General features: G+C 37.1%; 1 protein-coding gene across 3 annotated transcripts in view; it reads right to left on the bottom strand.

Annotated features, from left to right (window-relative positions):
* Nucleotides 1-238: 238 nt before the first annotated feature.
* The window catches only part of ATP6V1C1 (ATPase H+ transporting V1 subunit C1), a 162,819-nt gene continuing 149,748 nt past the window's right edge, over nt 239-13,309 (bottom strand). For all 3 annotated transcript variants that reach the window (XM_056333706.1, XM_056333707.1, XM_056333708.1), the window contains 9 exons: nt 13,181-13,275; nt 8,397-8,488; nt 7,228-7,326; nt 5,654-5,722; nt 4,180-4,272; nt 3,998-4,091; nt 3,399-3,496; nt 2,069-2,195; nt 239-853 (listed from right to left, as the gene is read on the bottom strand). In XM_056333706.1, the coding sequence (XP_056189681.1) occupies nt 758-853; nt 2,069-2,195; nt 3,399-3,496; nt 3,998-4,091; nt 4,180-4,272; nt 5,654-5,722; nt 7,228-7,326; nt 8,397-8,488; nt 13,181-13,275 (863 nt within the window). In that variant the 3' untranslated portion in view covers nt 239-757. The remainder of the gene's footprint in view (nt 854-2,068; nt 2,196-3,398; nt 3,497-3,997; nt 4,092-4,179; nt 4,273-5,653; nt 5,723-7,227; nt 7,327-8,396; nt 8,489-13,180; nt 13,276-13,309) is intronic.

Below are 13,309 nucleotides of genomic sequence, written 5' to 3' on the forward strand. Positions count from 1 at the left end.
TCTTTAGAGTCAAAGATACAAACATGAAAAACATCTATACACAGGTTTGGTGGCCAAACAACATACTCGAGCATTTCTGCACAAAGCAAAAGAAATACCTGCAACTCTTAAAAGTATTTGTGCTGAAGTCAACTGTATTTCTGTACCACTGCATGCAGGATGCAGCATCGGCTTTACGACTTAATACATCGCCTCAGTTTAAACACAAGTATTTACAGTTATACGTGCTACAAGAAAGTGACACATTTGCACAGGTATGTTTATTTTTTTCCTGTGTTTACAGTGCTTCAACTGTAATTTTAAACCATTCAGAAAGCACAATTTCATACCAATTTTACATACTTTACATCACAGTTCAACAACGTTAACACAATTGTATCTACTAAATCAAATAAACAAAATGGCCATGAACATTTACACTATTCTTCTGTAAACAAGTTTTTTTAATAAACAATGGTAAATGTAATTAACACAGACCACCATACGAAAGAGGAATGAGCTTTTCCTTAAATAAATCACTCTGTTTATAAATATTTCAGTTCTCTCAATATACATTTACAGACATAATTGGTTAAAAGCAGATTACCTACACTGTTCTTTTTAAAGAAAACGTCTAGAGATGGACCACTGTGTGTTAAATTCACCTAACATAAGAAGCAAGCATAGGATTAGTAGAGTGTTAGAAGTATTACTGTACTTCAGCCTCAATTCTGTTTGTTTACACCAACACTGAAAAGATTGTCACGTTAGGGAACTTTTACTTGAATTCCAGCAAGTTACAATCAATCTTGTAGTACACATACGGGTAGTACTCCTGCTGACTGAGGTTTAAGCCTGGAATATCCATAGTTGCCTGTAAATAAAGTTTTGAAACCAGTTACGCCCTTACAATTCAGACTCCTGTTCAGAAGTAGATGAAACATTCATATGTTTTAGAAGCAAACAGTCTAGGCAAGACTTCAGGGCTTAAATTTTCATGTTCAAGTAACCGTTCAAGCAACACACAAAGATAGAACTTTGACAAATTAATAGCAGTAGTTTTCAAAATGAAATACAAGTGCTTTTTCAAAATCCAAGTAGTTTTGTATCAGTAAATCCTCATCTGTTGCTGTAGTAAACACACTGCCACTAAATGGAAGGCTAAGTACTGCAATTATGGTTTACTACTTCTAAACAGACAGTTTATGAAAAGAATGTTACAGGGTGCTGAATGATCCAGGAAGTTACATGAAGTTCAGCATGTTTAATTTTCACCTTAATTGCCTCACATCCCCCTTTCCCAAAAAAGGCCTGGAAATACTTCGGAAAAACATCACATTAAATACAACATTAAGAAAGATTATTTTTAGCCTTTTTAAATTCAGATAAACTCACTGTATGGTCTATCTTTAGTTAATCTTTAACCAGGAAAAGCACTACTTTTCAATACAAAACAAATTAGTAAAATAAGCCTCCCAGCAAACCAGTTTTAAACATGAAAATAACGACTTCTACAGATGGAAAGGGTGACTCCATCTTGACATCAATTCAGCCTCCTTCAGCAGAGAAGGACAACTATGTTAACTTAAAAACAATGATAGCAATGCAACCAAAAAAAAAAAAAAGTTGTTTCAGTATTAAGGCCACTGTTACTGCAGACTGTGGACAACTTGTGTATTCCTTCCAGACTCAGAAAAAGACACATGGTCAAGTTCCTTAAGTCTAATTTCAGATCAAAGTTGACTTTGTTTGAATTCTTTGAGGATATGAGTTATGTATGCAGTCTATAAGATATCCTCCCATCAGTAGCAAGAAAGAATGCAGTAAGAAGAAATTACATGAGACACTTATACCAGACAGCTCACCAAATGCATTGGTTGCAACTTCAAAAACCATCTACTTTGCAAAAATGTAAAATACAATTTTTATAAAAATAGGCATTTTTATAAGGAGACAATTTTCTGTACTGTAAGAGAACTATGGACAATATGGAGAAGTGTAGCTTTTTAATAATGCCAATAGACTGCTTTTTTGTTTAAACAAACTGAACCTAATATTGAAGGGGAGTAGCAGTTACAAAAATACTTACATCAATGATAGCTGCTGCACTGCTGTCAAGGTGTTTGTATAAGTCATACAAAACCTCCCTCAATTTCTTCATTGTTTTCTTATTAGGCTGAAGCAGCATTGCCTGGAAGTTAACTGGCAAACCATACCTGAGGAAGTCAAGCAGAAAACTATGAAAATGCTGAAATAAGATTTCTTTTATTATTCAGAATTTTATTTTGAGAAAGAATCCTATTGCTGAAGAGGGAGTTCTGCTCATTTTTATTTTGGCAAGACCATTCTGTTTTGTAAAAATTGTAATTCATAAGGTATCAAATAAAGGACAACTTGTTTCTTCAGGTTTTAAATAACAAAACATAAGTGTAAATGCTTTTAAAATTATTTTAAATCCTTGAGTACTTAGCACAATTCTCAAAGTTACCTGAAGTCTTGGACTGTTTCGAACATTACAATTATTTTACTTGCAAGACTTTGCTTTTGCCACTAGGCGGATAATCTAGTCTCTACTCAATCCTCCTTTCTAGGTGTGCGGAAACAGTTGCTAATATTCAAATCAAGTTCAGCTTTCTTCCTTACTCAATTTTTTCATCAAAATAATCCCACAGCAGCTAAGAAACAGGCTAGATTACAAGTTAATGTGGTTGGGTTTTTTTTTTCTTTTTCACCTCTGGTTGTCTCCTTTATAAACAATATTTGATATTAGTTATCAAAAAGACTAAAAAAAACCCCTTTCCATTTTCTAAGACAGAAGTCCTTCCAACTCTAAAAAAATCCAGGTCCTTCCTTCTGCAGAACAACTACAGCTGTTCTTAAGTCAACTTAAAAACTACACTTCCGGATACATATGAAGAAAAGAGCAGCAAAGTTTTACAGTTAGAATATTCAATGGTTTAATACTGAAAAGTTTAGATGGCAAAATTCTTAGAAAGCCACATTTTAAAGAAAATGCATATATTTTAAGATGTCAAGCTATACTACTCAAAGCCTGAATACTTTTTATTCTGAACTATTCATACTTCCCACTTAAATAGAAGATACAGTAAGGTCTTCTTACAAGCACCTCAAAGCAAGCTAAGAATCAGCAGAAATGCCTTGCTGCAACTTACAGAGTACCCATAATTCCTAAAGCACTGGTGGAAAGACTATTCAAGGAGAAAGATACACAGTTATCTATCTCAAATATTCCACAGCTGGCAACAAGAGTTACTGCCATCAGCTATTCTTACTGCCTACTTCCTTGTTTCCCCCTTCCTAGAGAAGTGGCATCCACACACCTCGGTTCAGTAAACCCAAGGTAGACAAATTCTTACAAAGTCTAAGAAGAAAAGCACAATTCAGGTCTACCTCATTACCTTAAAACAGATTCAACAAAAACTCGTAGTGCTTTCACATGAATCCATGCAATGAAAGCTTCACTGAAATTAACTTTCAGCCACCGAACCAGAGGGCCCTGTGAAAGGGAAGAGGGGAAAAAAATTATGTTATTCAAACTTCAGAAAAAGATCAGCACATTAAGCATGTTTGAGCAGATATTCAGATATTCAATATCTGATATACAGATATTCAATATCTGTACTATAATACAGACGACTTAGAAGGCAGAGTTCACTATGGACATAATGGCTCAAGGGTGTTTCAATACTAAGTAAAGAGAAATTTAATGAGAATTCCGTTGTCTCTTCAGTATGATTATTTCATTCAAATGCTTGTCTATTTTCAAACTTTAATATATTATCAGCTGCAACGTTAGCACTTGGTTCAACACAGTAGGAAGCATTTGCGCTACCAGGAACTCAATTATCTCTGAGCAGATTAGCTGCATAGCAGGCTGACTACCTCACGTCATCCTTGCAATGCTTTCTCAGAATCACAAGTTCATGAAATGGTAAAGTAGCAATAACAAGTCTTAGATGTCTCATGTTTCTATAATGACTAGTTTATACCAACTTACAAACTGTTTCTTCTTGTCAGTTGACAGTCTATTCATTTCTTCTTTATCTGCTTTCATCTCTTCTTCATTATACTGGAAATCACGGACCATAAATCTGCAGGTGAAATTGAATAAAATCAAAAGTGGCTATCTAGAGATCCTTCAAAGCATGAGAGACGGAACACACACAAAACAAGCCTTACTTATATTCTCTGGCTTTATGCTTGAAATCATCCACCGCCTTCCTGAACAAGGTGACATTACAAAGGTAACTGTCTTGATCCTCAAAGAGTACACTACACAGAAAAAAAACAGCAGGTGTCAGAATTAATAAGGTTCAAGTCACCACAGATCTGATGTACAGTAGCTTAAGCTGTACTTTATCATTACTAGGCAAGAACAAAAACGTAGATAATCGGATGTGATTAGTTCCCAAACTAAACGCCTCGTACAGAAAGTAATTGGAACTTCAGCAACTGCTCTTAATTACTCCCTTTGTAAAGGCTGGCAGTTTCCATTTCATATTGAGAGACCTCACCACTCAGAAACACTTCATACATGTCTGTGTATTTGTTCAAGTTATAATTATTTTACAGAAAAAGGAACTAAAGCTGGTTTAATACTGAAAAGTTTGGACTACAGAATTCTTAGAAATGTGTGTTTTAAAGAAAAAGGAAAGGGATTTAAAAGAGAAAAGGACACAAATTAAAGACATAGGCTGGTAAGAAAGAGTTTCTTATGCTGTAAAGTCAACGCCTAGATTTACTATTTTATAGTTTAAGACAATACTGCTTATTTTGAGACTTCCCCTTAGGAAAAAAGTATGAAGAGATTTAGACTGTTCCTCAGTGTCAGACTGTCTTCAATACAAGCATTATCCAACAGTTTAACAAGATGCCTCTTAAGGTACCCCTAGGTCATGGTTTCCCCATAATTAAGAACTATTAGCAGATCTCCCACTAGGCTTAAGTTGATGCAACTCAAACGTGAAGTTAACCAGAAGAAGTTCAGATTTTTTAACTGGCATAAAGCTGGTAATTTTGATCTACCTGATCAAAACCCTCAGTTAAAATTAATAATACATCAATTCTCTGTGCTACACATTGACTTTACTTTCAACGCGGTTACAAAACGGCTGAAGTGGCTTAACAGTACTATCAAATCCAGGCCTCAGTCTTGCCCATCACAGACACGAAGCACCAGCTTGGTACCAAGGGGCTTTGTTAGCCCAGAAGAGGCAAGTTACTTTTCTTTGCACACAAGAAAGCCATCTACACTTTCAGGTCTTCATTTTTGAACAGCCCCAAAAAAGTATATGTAACTTGCTTCAAGTCTTCTGAAGACAGGCATAAAGCTTACAGGCTAGCAGCTAGTATTTGTTGCTGAGCGCTACCATGCACTAGCTTGAAGCTGAGTGTGCCTGGCCTGAACTAGATTAACTTTTCAATTCTTTTACTTTCCCCACCTAAGTTAGTTTGATAATTCTGTTAACCCTAGAGTATAAGTTCCTTTGAATCCTTCCTCAACCACAACAAAATTATTTGATCAGATAAAACCATAAAGCTAGACATTCTGACAAGTGTTTGACCAATCACTAAAATTCAAAGTCACTACAGATAAAGAACACTTCCAAAATACAGCACATACAAATATGAGATGTAGCATTTAACAACTTACTTGCTGGAACGTGGTACAACCATCTCTGCTAGAGTTTCATATTGCTTAACCCAGTCGTTATAATTTAACCTACAGAACACACGGGTTATGGTTAGACTTTCAGTACTGCAGTAAGAAATCTTAGATTAATGGATCAAGTTTTTCCAATAACACTGAATGACTAAAAACATTTAATCATCACCTACACCAAGCAGGTGTAGGTTGTCAGAATTACACAAGACATCAGGGACAGTCCTCGTGCTGGTTTTATAGTCTATTTAGCAATAATCTTAATGATAGCAAAAGTAACATACTTTATCTTCAGTCTTCATATAAGTTTACAAGCATGAAATTTTTGAACTCAAAGAACTGTGAAATTATGTTAGTCATCATTAAGTGCAGGGGACCAAGTGGACTTAACTGTCTAGGTTTATCAGAAACTCCTTGTATAACTCTGCTCTTCTGAGTTACTAACAGGAAAACTTTTCCCACAATTAAAGATGGGTTCCCCAAAGTCCTGCATTTGTCTGAAGGACTGAGAATGTTGAAAGCCCTGACTTTCTGTAGTTGGTGGCGAAGAGGTTCCACCCTTTCAACACCAAAACAAAGTCAAAGGTAAAATAACAGTTGAGATACACTAACCACCTGTTTTCTGCTAAACCAGGGTTCCTCAAACTTTTTAACCAGGGGGCCGGCGCGCGGGTGAAGTGGCAGGCAGTCATCTACGGCTGCTTGGTTTCCCCCCCAACCCCCGGCGGGGGGGGGGGGTGTCTGTAAATACCGGGGCTGGATTGAGGACCCTGGGGGGCCGTATGCAGCCCGCAGGCCGTAGTTTGAGGACTCCTGTGCTAAAGCCACTGCAAAACTGTTTTGCCTTCATGTGACAAACAGCCTACCGGCCATCTTCACAAGTTAGAAGCTTTCTTTGTTCACAGCTCCAAAAAGACAGTCTAGTGCCATTTTCTCATTTTACAATAGTCTTCAGGACATCTGCATCACCATTTTCCTTGGCCAGGGGAAAAGGTGGGGTTTTTTTGTTTAAACATTTCAGACAGGAACAACCTGTACCCCAAAAAACCTCTGACATGACATAAGCAGTGTTCCACTGGTAGAGACTTACCTAAGTAAAAAACCCAGTGTTCTAGTAATCTGAAAAAGCACAGAGCAAAGCAGTAAAGAGTTCACTTTGCTCACTAAGGGCTGAAAACCAGCATAGTCCTAACAAGGATAATTAAATCATTAAGCCTTCTAATGTAAAACAAGTCATGTTTTTGCTCAGTACTTACTATTTTTGTAAGTAACTTCTGCAACATGACTAGTCACCAACTAATATTAGAGATATAAATCTAATCTCCAGTTACTTAAAGAAATTCACGAGCACTCAGCATTTCTTATGATGAGTTCCCATGAACAATGGAACACAGGCACCCAGGCTCATTTGCCTCTACTAACCATTCAAACGTTTGTGTTTGTTCATCCAAGAAAACTCCAAATAAATTTTGATGCCCTTTCTTAAATTTTACAAGGTTGTGGGATCTCTCATTTGATTCAAATTTCTGGTTTTATTCTGCTCTTAGGACAGACAATAAACTTACTTCGGAACAATCACTAATAACGTGACCAAATATTCTGAATCGAGTACAAAGTCCTCTTTCTTTACAATATCAGCAAGACTTCTGGTTAGCAAGCTTCCCCTGCAGAAAAACAAAGATAACCAGAGTAAATACATATTTAAGAACTGAATTAATCTGGACAACATTTTCTAAAATGTATTTTACCTAAGCATTTGCTATTAGCAGAGCAAACAAAACATCCTCATACATATTTCAAATCTTACTGTCTAAAGTCACTGAAAGTTTTTATCAGTAGCTCCACTGCTGTGCGCCATTTCCATATTCCCAATACCTCACTCATTTAAGAAGCCTTTTAAACTCTCTTAAAAAGCGCTTTAAAAACACAACAACCATTAAAATCATTAATTGTGAAGACTAGTATATGGAACCCAACTTACAACTAACCTACTACAGACCTACATACAGAACCTCAATAAAAATCCAAAGCAGCTTGTTACCTCATATTCACAAAAGACTAAGAAAATACACAGATTTAATAGGGCTTAGCTGACAAATTACCATGGCTTAACATGTAACTTATGGCTCACTCATAAAACGGCTATCATCAGTATGACCCATGGCTCTGAATCGGCCAGCAGGCTCGTACCATTAACCGTAATGGTAGGGTTGGGTCAAATTAATCAACCATATTTGCGCAAGCTACTGTACGTCCACTGGATTTCAGATAATCATCACAGGTACGTGACAAGACAGCATGCAGTCCTTGTTTAATTTATTATCTGCATGTATGCAACAGCTGTCTCTGCTGGTTAATTCTGAGGGAAGAAATCCAGTAATATTGACATGCTTGAAACATAAATTGCAGAAAAGGGAAAGATTACCTTGTTTAGACAGACACTGAAGTAGTAGTGTTACGCACGATTTTAACAGCAAGCTTCTCTCAAAAGCTCCAGCAATTTGTACTATTTGTACATGCTTTTGTGTATTTCATATTTGCTTATCAATCACAAGTGAGCTATTACCAACAAGACAGCTGGTAATAAACGTGCTTTTATGACAGCTGCTATTCAAGATTGATAAACACCTTAAAAATACACCAAGCTTAGAGCTTGTCCCTCTTCACGCATTACTAAGTTTTCATGGGTAGATAACTTTCCTATGCTACATTAGCAAAAACCAACATGACTTACGCATTCTTTCTTTCCAGATTCTGAAGGTTCCCTTTCAGATTATTGTATGCTGAGGCTCTTGCTTTTAGATCATTGTCAATCTGGTTTACTCCCTTGAAGACAGAAAAGTAACAGTATCTCAAGAACTAGAATAGTTTTAAAATGATTTCTTAATTTCAAAGCTTAGATCTGCCAAGAAGAACTTAATAAAAAATACACAAGTTAAAATGCTTATTTCTCTAGTGTTTGACAAACTTCACTCAAAACTCAGAAAACTCTAATATGTAGAATTCCTTTAAGGGAAAATCAGCCAACAATAGAAATTACACATCCTCTTCTGGCATCAGCTGGACACACTACTGCACCCAGCTGTACACTTGTGAACACTGGGTACCATTTCCTCCAGCTGTTACCTCACTTCTCATTATACTTTTCCTCTCAGAGTTTCAGTGACAAGAATGATGGTACAGTTTTGAGCAGCAAATCAAGAATTAAGTAACCCAAGCATTATTGCTTTGCATCATCTACAACAGGGGTCCTCAAACTTTTTAACCAGGGGGCCGGTGCGCGGATGAAGTGGCAGGCTGCTTGGTTTCCCCCCCGCAACCCCCGGCGGGGGGGGGGGGGTGGGGGGGTGGGTGGGGGCGGGCAGGGGGGTCTGTAAATACCAGGGGCCGAATTGAGGACCCTGGGGAGCCGTATCTGGCCTGCGGGCCATAGTTTGAGGACCACTGATCTACAACTTCAAAAGAAACCGTTGCACTGTCTTTGCCTGTTGCAGTTTGCACCTTTTCTTGAGATGAATAGCCTTGGTCAAAGACAGATTATCAACTAAATGCATCATCTCTTCATTCCAAGTGGCTGTTACTATTTACAGTTCTAAATATTACCACAATTATGTCTTTTTTTTTTTTCCCAGAGCTACTTCCCATTTCATATGTTTGCAAAGGAAAATACAATAAATTATATCACCATCTCCCTTCACAAAGTCATCTTTTATGCTGCTGTTTTACATTGGCAGCGGCTCACAACTATAAAGGAAAAATCTGTTTTATAGAGACTTTCTTCATTTAGTAAAAATTTATGTATTTTGGAATGTGTGAAGTTCCATTGGGCCAGTTCCAGGGTAGACAGATAAACAACATTTCAGACTTGAATACAATTTCAAACAATAAAAACATCTGTCTAATCAAGTAGAGGCAGCATTCTACATTTACTGTCACAGCAGCCTTCAATCATCTTTCAAACTTTCATATCAAAGTCCCAACTACTTTACTGTTTAGACTCAGATTCTGATATTCAGCTTGCCATTGCTGTTTAAGTAAGCCATTCCCTCCCAAATTCATCATCGCCCTGGATTAATTAGCATGATTATCACAAATGATTCATTCCCAGCTAGGTAAACTTGGAAGCAAGTGTAAGAACAAAAAACCAAATAAAGCAACTAACAGGTCTTAAACATCCGATCATACTGTTTTTAAGGTGCACCTCATACAAGGAAGCATTTTGAAAATCAATACATTCAGTAACAGTTGGATAACTAAAAGAATGTGCTACAGCATTGGTCTGGCATCGTAATCCTGCTACTCCCTCCCTCACTGCCTCCTCACTATGGTATGTAGGCACAAGCATACAAAAATTCCCTGGGACAAGTATACGAACACAATCAAGGGACTCGCCCTTTATTTGGGCATAGGCCATTGACAAAACAATTTGTTTGCACAGAACACTTCAACTGGGGATCCAGATATGATTTTATTTCAACAAATTAAGTCTCTCAAAAGCAATATCACTTAGTTATATAGTGAACTTGTTTATAGTAACACAAAAGTTTACTTGTCTGTAGTAAGAAATTCTGAGTCTTTAAAAGCCTGAACATGAAGTTTCATTTGGCAACACGTTAATGGCTTGCACCCTTTACAGATACAGCAATGTTTTAGACAAAATGCCCTGAAAATAAGACAATTTATTTTTAAACAGATGAGTATTTAAGGTTGTTTAATAACTTTGACTGATATAACCTTTAGCAAAGCATGTGGCACTTCAGCAGGCATCACAAAGCACACACTCATTAAAATTTTTGTACACTACGAGAAGTGGCACTTTTTTTTTTGTTTTTACAGCTCAAAGACAGCATTAAGGGAAAAATTAATCAGAAGCTATTAAGACAGTAACTTTTTGCATTTGGACTTTTTCCCAGACCAACAACTCTCCCTTCTGCCTTTTCCAAGGATCCAAACTTTCAACAACAGCCTAACTATGCATTGCTTAATGACAAAAAGCAAAATCCACTGATACCAAACACTGCTTTTACAAACTAGTTCCATTCATCATTTCCTAATTGTCAATACTCTAATTGCTCTCATTTGTAAAGTCAGTAGCCTTTTAAAAGACAACTGCTTAGACAAAAGCCAGTTCCTGCTGCACTGACTGGAGTCTACCATAAACAAGAATGAGCTTTGCGTCCTATTAAAATGTTAGAGAACGCAGAGCTGCAAACCCCAGTGTCACAGCAGGGCTCTTGGAAATACTGCCAAATGAAGCAGCAATACAAACTTCCTTTTAGTAGCAGAATTGGTGGATAACTCATAAACATCACTGCAAAATGAGGCAGACTCATGACATTGCTAAAGAAAGTATCACTCTAACATAATGGGCCTATTTCCACACATCCCAAAACGCAGAAATTTAAACGACTTACAGAGTCATCAGCAATATACAAGCATCTTCTTATAACTATACAACTGAGCTGTTGCACTTTAGCAGACAGCTGGGTTCCTGGAAATGTTGGACTAGGCCATTAAGGGTATTGAGGTTGTCTCCTTGCGTAACAGTCTTACGACTATAATTTCAAACACAAAGAATGACTAGATTAAGTGACAGCTCTCACATGGCACAGACACCATTTTCGAGGTCTTCAGTATTGACACTGGGTTTCACAACACTTCTGAAAGTTAAAAGCTAAAACCACTTGATGGATAGTTTCAGTAGATTTCCTTTTATATTAAGTGTTTCCAACACTGCTATAATTTTCCTTAACTGACAGACTTCCCTATTGCAGTTGCCATTACTCTCATTTTGGCAGACATCAGAATCTGCTGCTGTAGTGAGTGAGGAGAATGTAAAACCATACAGGAAAAGTAGTATCTTGTGATATGACAAGCTTTTCAAGTTATTTTAACATCAATGTTTCAAGAAGCTTCACAGATTTTAATTAATGTGGCTTATAAATTTTCCTGTATCTTCATGTTTAACCACATGCCAAAGTGCAGATGTTAACTATGTCAGGACTCTGCTTTGAGACAAAACTCGTTCAAGTCCTGCGACATTATCTCTTAGGGGTCACTCTTACAAGCGTATAAGGCAATTTCAGTCATCTCCCTTCTCCACTTTATGGACACACATCTGTGGCTCATAATTGAAAACATTTTTCAAACTATCTGAAATTAGATTAATTACATAGGTATCCCTGAAGCTGTCTGTATAGAAGACAGGTACAGCTAAACATGCAGAGAAATGGAAACCCTCAAACAAGATGATTCAGGCACACCTGTTCCTCTGCATTTAGTATCCAGTCTAATAACACAAAAAGGTCCCTAAAGCAGATGAAGAATGTAAGCCAATTATTTAACTTAAAATTCTGGTTCTGGAGTACAACTTTGCTGTGAGCAGACGGTTTATGCAGCAAACTCCAGAACACAAGATAGCATGCATTGAATCCTTGACAGTATTTCAATAAAGGACATATTCCTTCATGTTGTTTGTTGCTTTTTTCAACAAACTTAATTGCTACAAAACCAAGTTCTATACTATGGCAACAGGTAAGCTCCAAAAATGAGGCAAAACACAGCTGAAGATGTTCCCCCCACCACCCCCCTTTTAATTCAGTCATGTATTAAGATTTTGTAATCTCTGCAAAAAAATTAAACTAATAGTTTCAGGAAAGAAACTAATATCTAGAGAATCTACAGTTACAGCAAAGCATGAGTCTGCCAGCACTTACCCCCATTCCCACCCTGATTATAGTTCCCACATACCCAGCACCAAAAACTATCTCTATAGGTACCCGAAGCAGCTGGTTTTTTTTCCTGGGTTTTGTATTTTATTGACACAGATAATTCCAAAAGCCAGTTTGCAGATTACAGAAAAGAAAAAAAACCACCCAAACAACTGAAAAAGTTTGGAAGACGTTAAAGCAAGGGTAGCTTACAGAGAACTCTTTCACTGTTTGAATACAGCAAGTCACTGCTGAGGACCCTATCTATGCTCACAGCAAGTACAAAACAAATTAAACCCCTGAAGTGAAAAAAACTTTACCAAGGTAAAGACAAGGGGAAAATCCATGACAACACTCAAATGAGCCTTCCTTCACCTAACACTGAAGGCTTATTTTTCCCCCCTCACAACTGAGCACCATAGCTTTCAGACGGTAGGTTTGTTCCCTGGTTCACTGCTAGTAGCCCACAAAGTTTGAAAACATCAGACAAATGGCATGTCAGTACAGCAAGACTTAAATGTAAGTGACATTATCTGGTAGTTATGTATTTGTTAACTCAGCGATCTCAGGAAACAAAAATGGGCAAAGACAGCATGATGGCCTTCAGGGAACACTCTCCAAATCCTATCCCCATCCTAATACACCCTTTGGTTACTAAAACACAGACACTGCCACCAGGTTCACTACTATTGTTACCAAAGCCACATGAACTTAACAAAAAATAGACAAATAGCTTTGAGTACCAAGTTTTGTGCATAAATATCTCAAGTTCAAGCATAAAAGTTTTACAAAAACCAAACTACCTTACCTTTGCAATAATTTCTGAAATATTCTTCAAGGATTGCTTGATTGGGTATTTGGCCATATCCCACTGGAACCTTGTTATATAGGTGACCAAGTCAACTAAAATTTTAAAGAACAATTTTGTTAAGATAGA

The sequence above is a fragment of the Falco biarmicus genome, chromosome 3 (assembly GCF_023638135.1).
Source record: "Falco biarmicus isolate bFalBia1 chromosome 3, bFalBia1.pri, whole genome shotgun sequence".
NCBI lineage: Eukaryota > Metazoa > Chordata > Aves > Falconiformes > Falconidae > Falco > Falco biarmicus.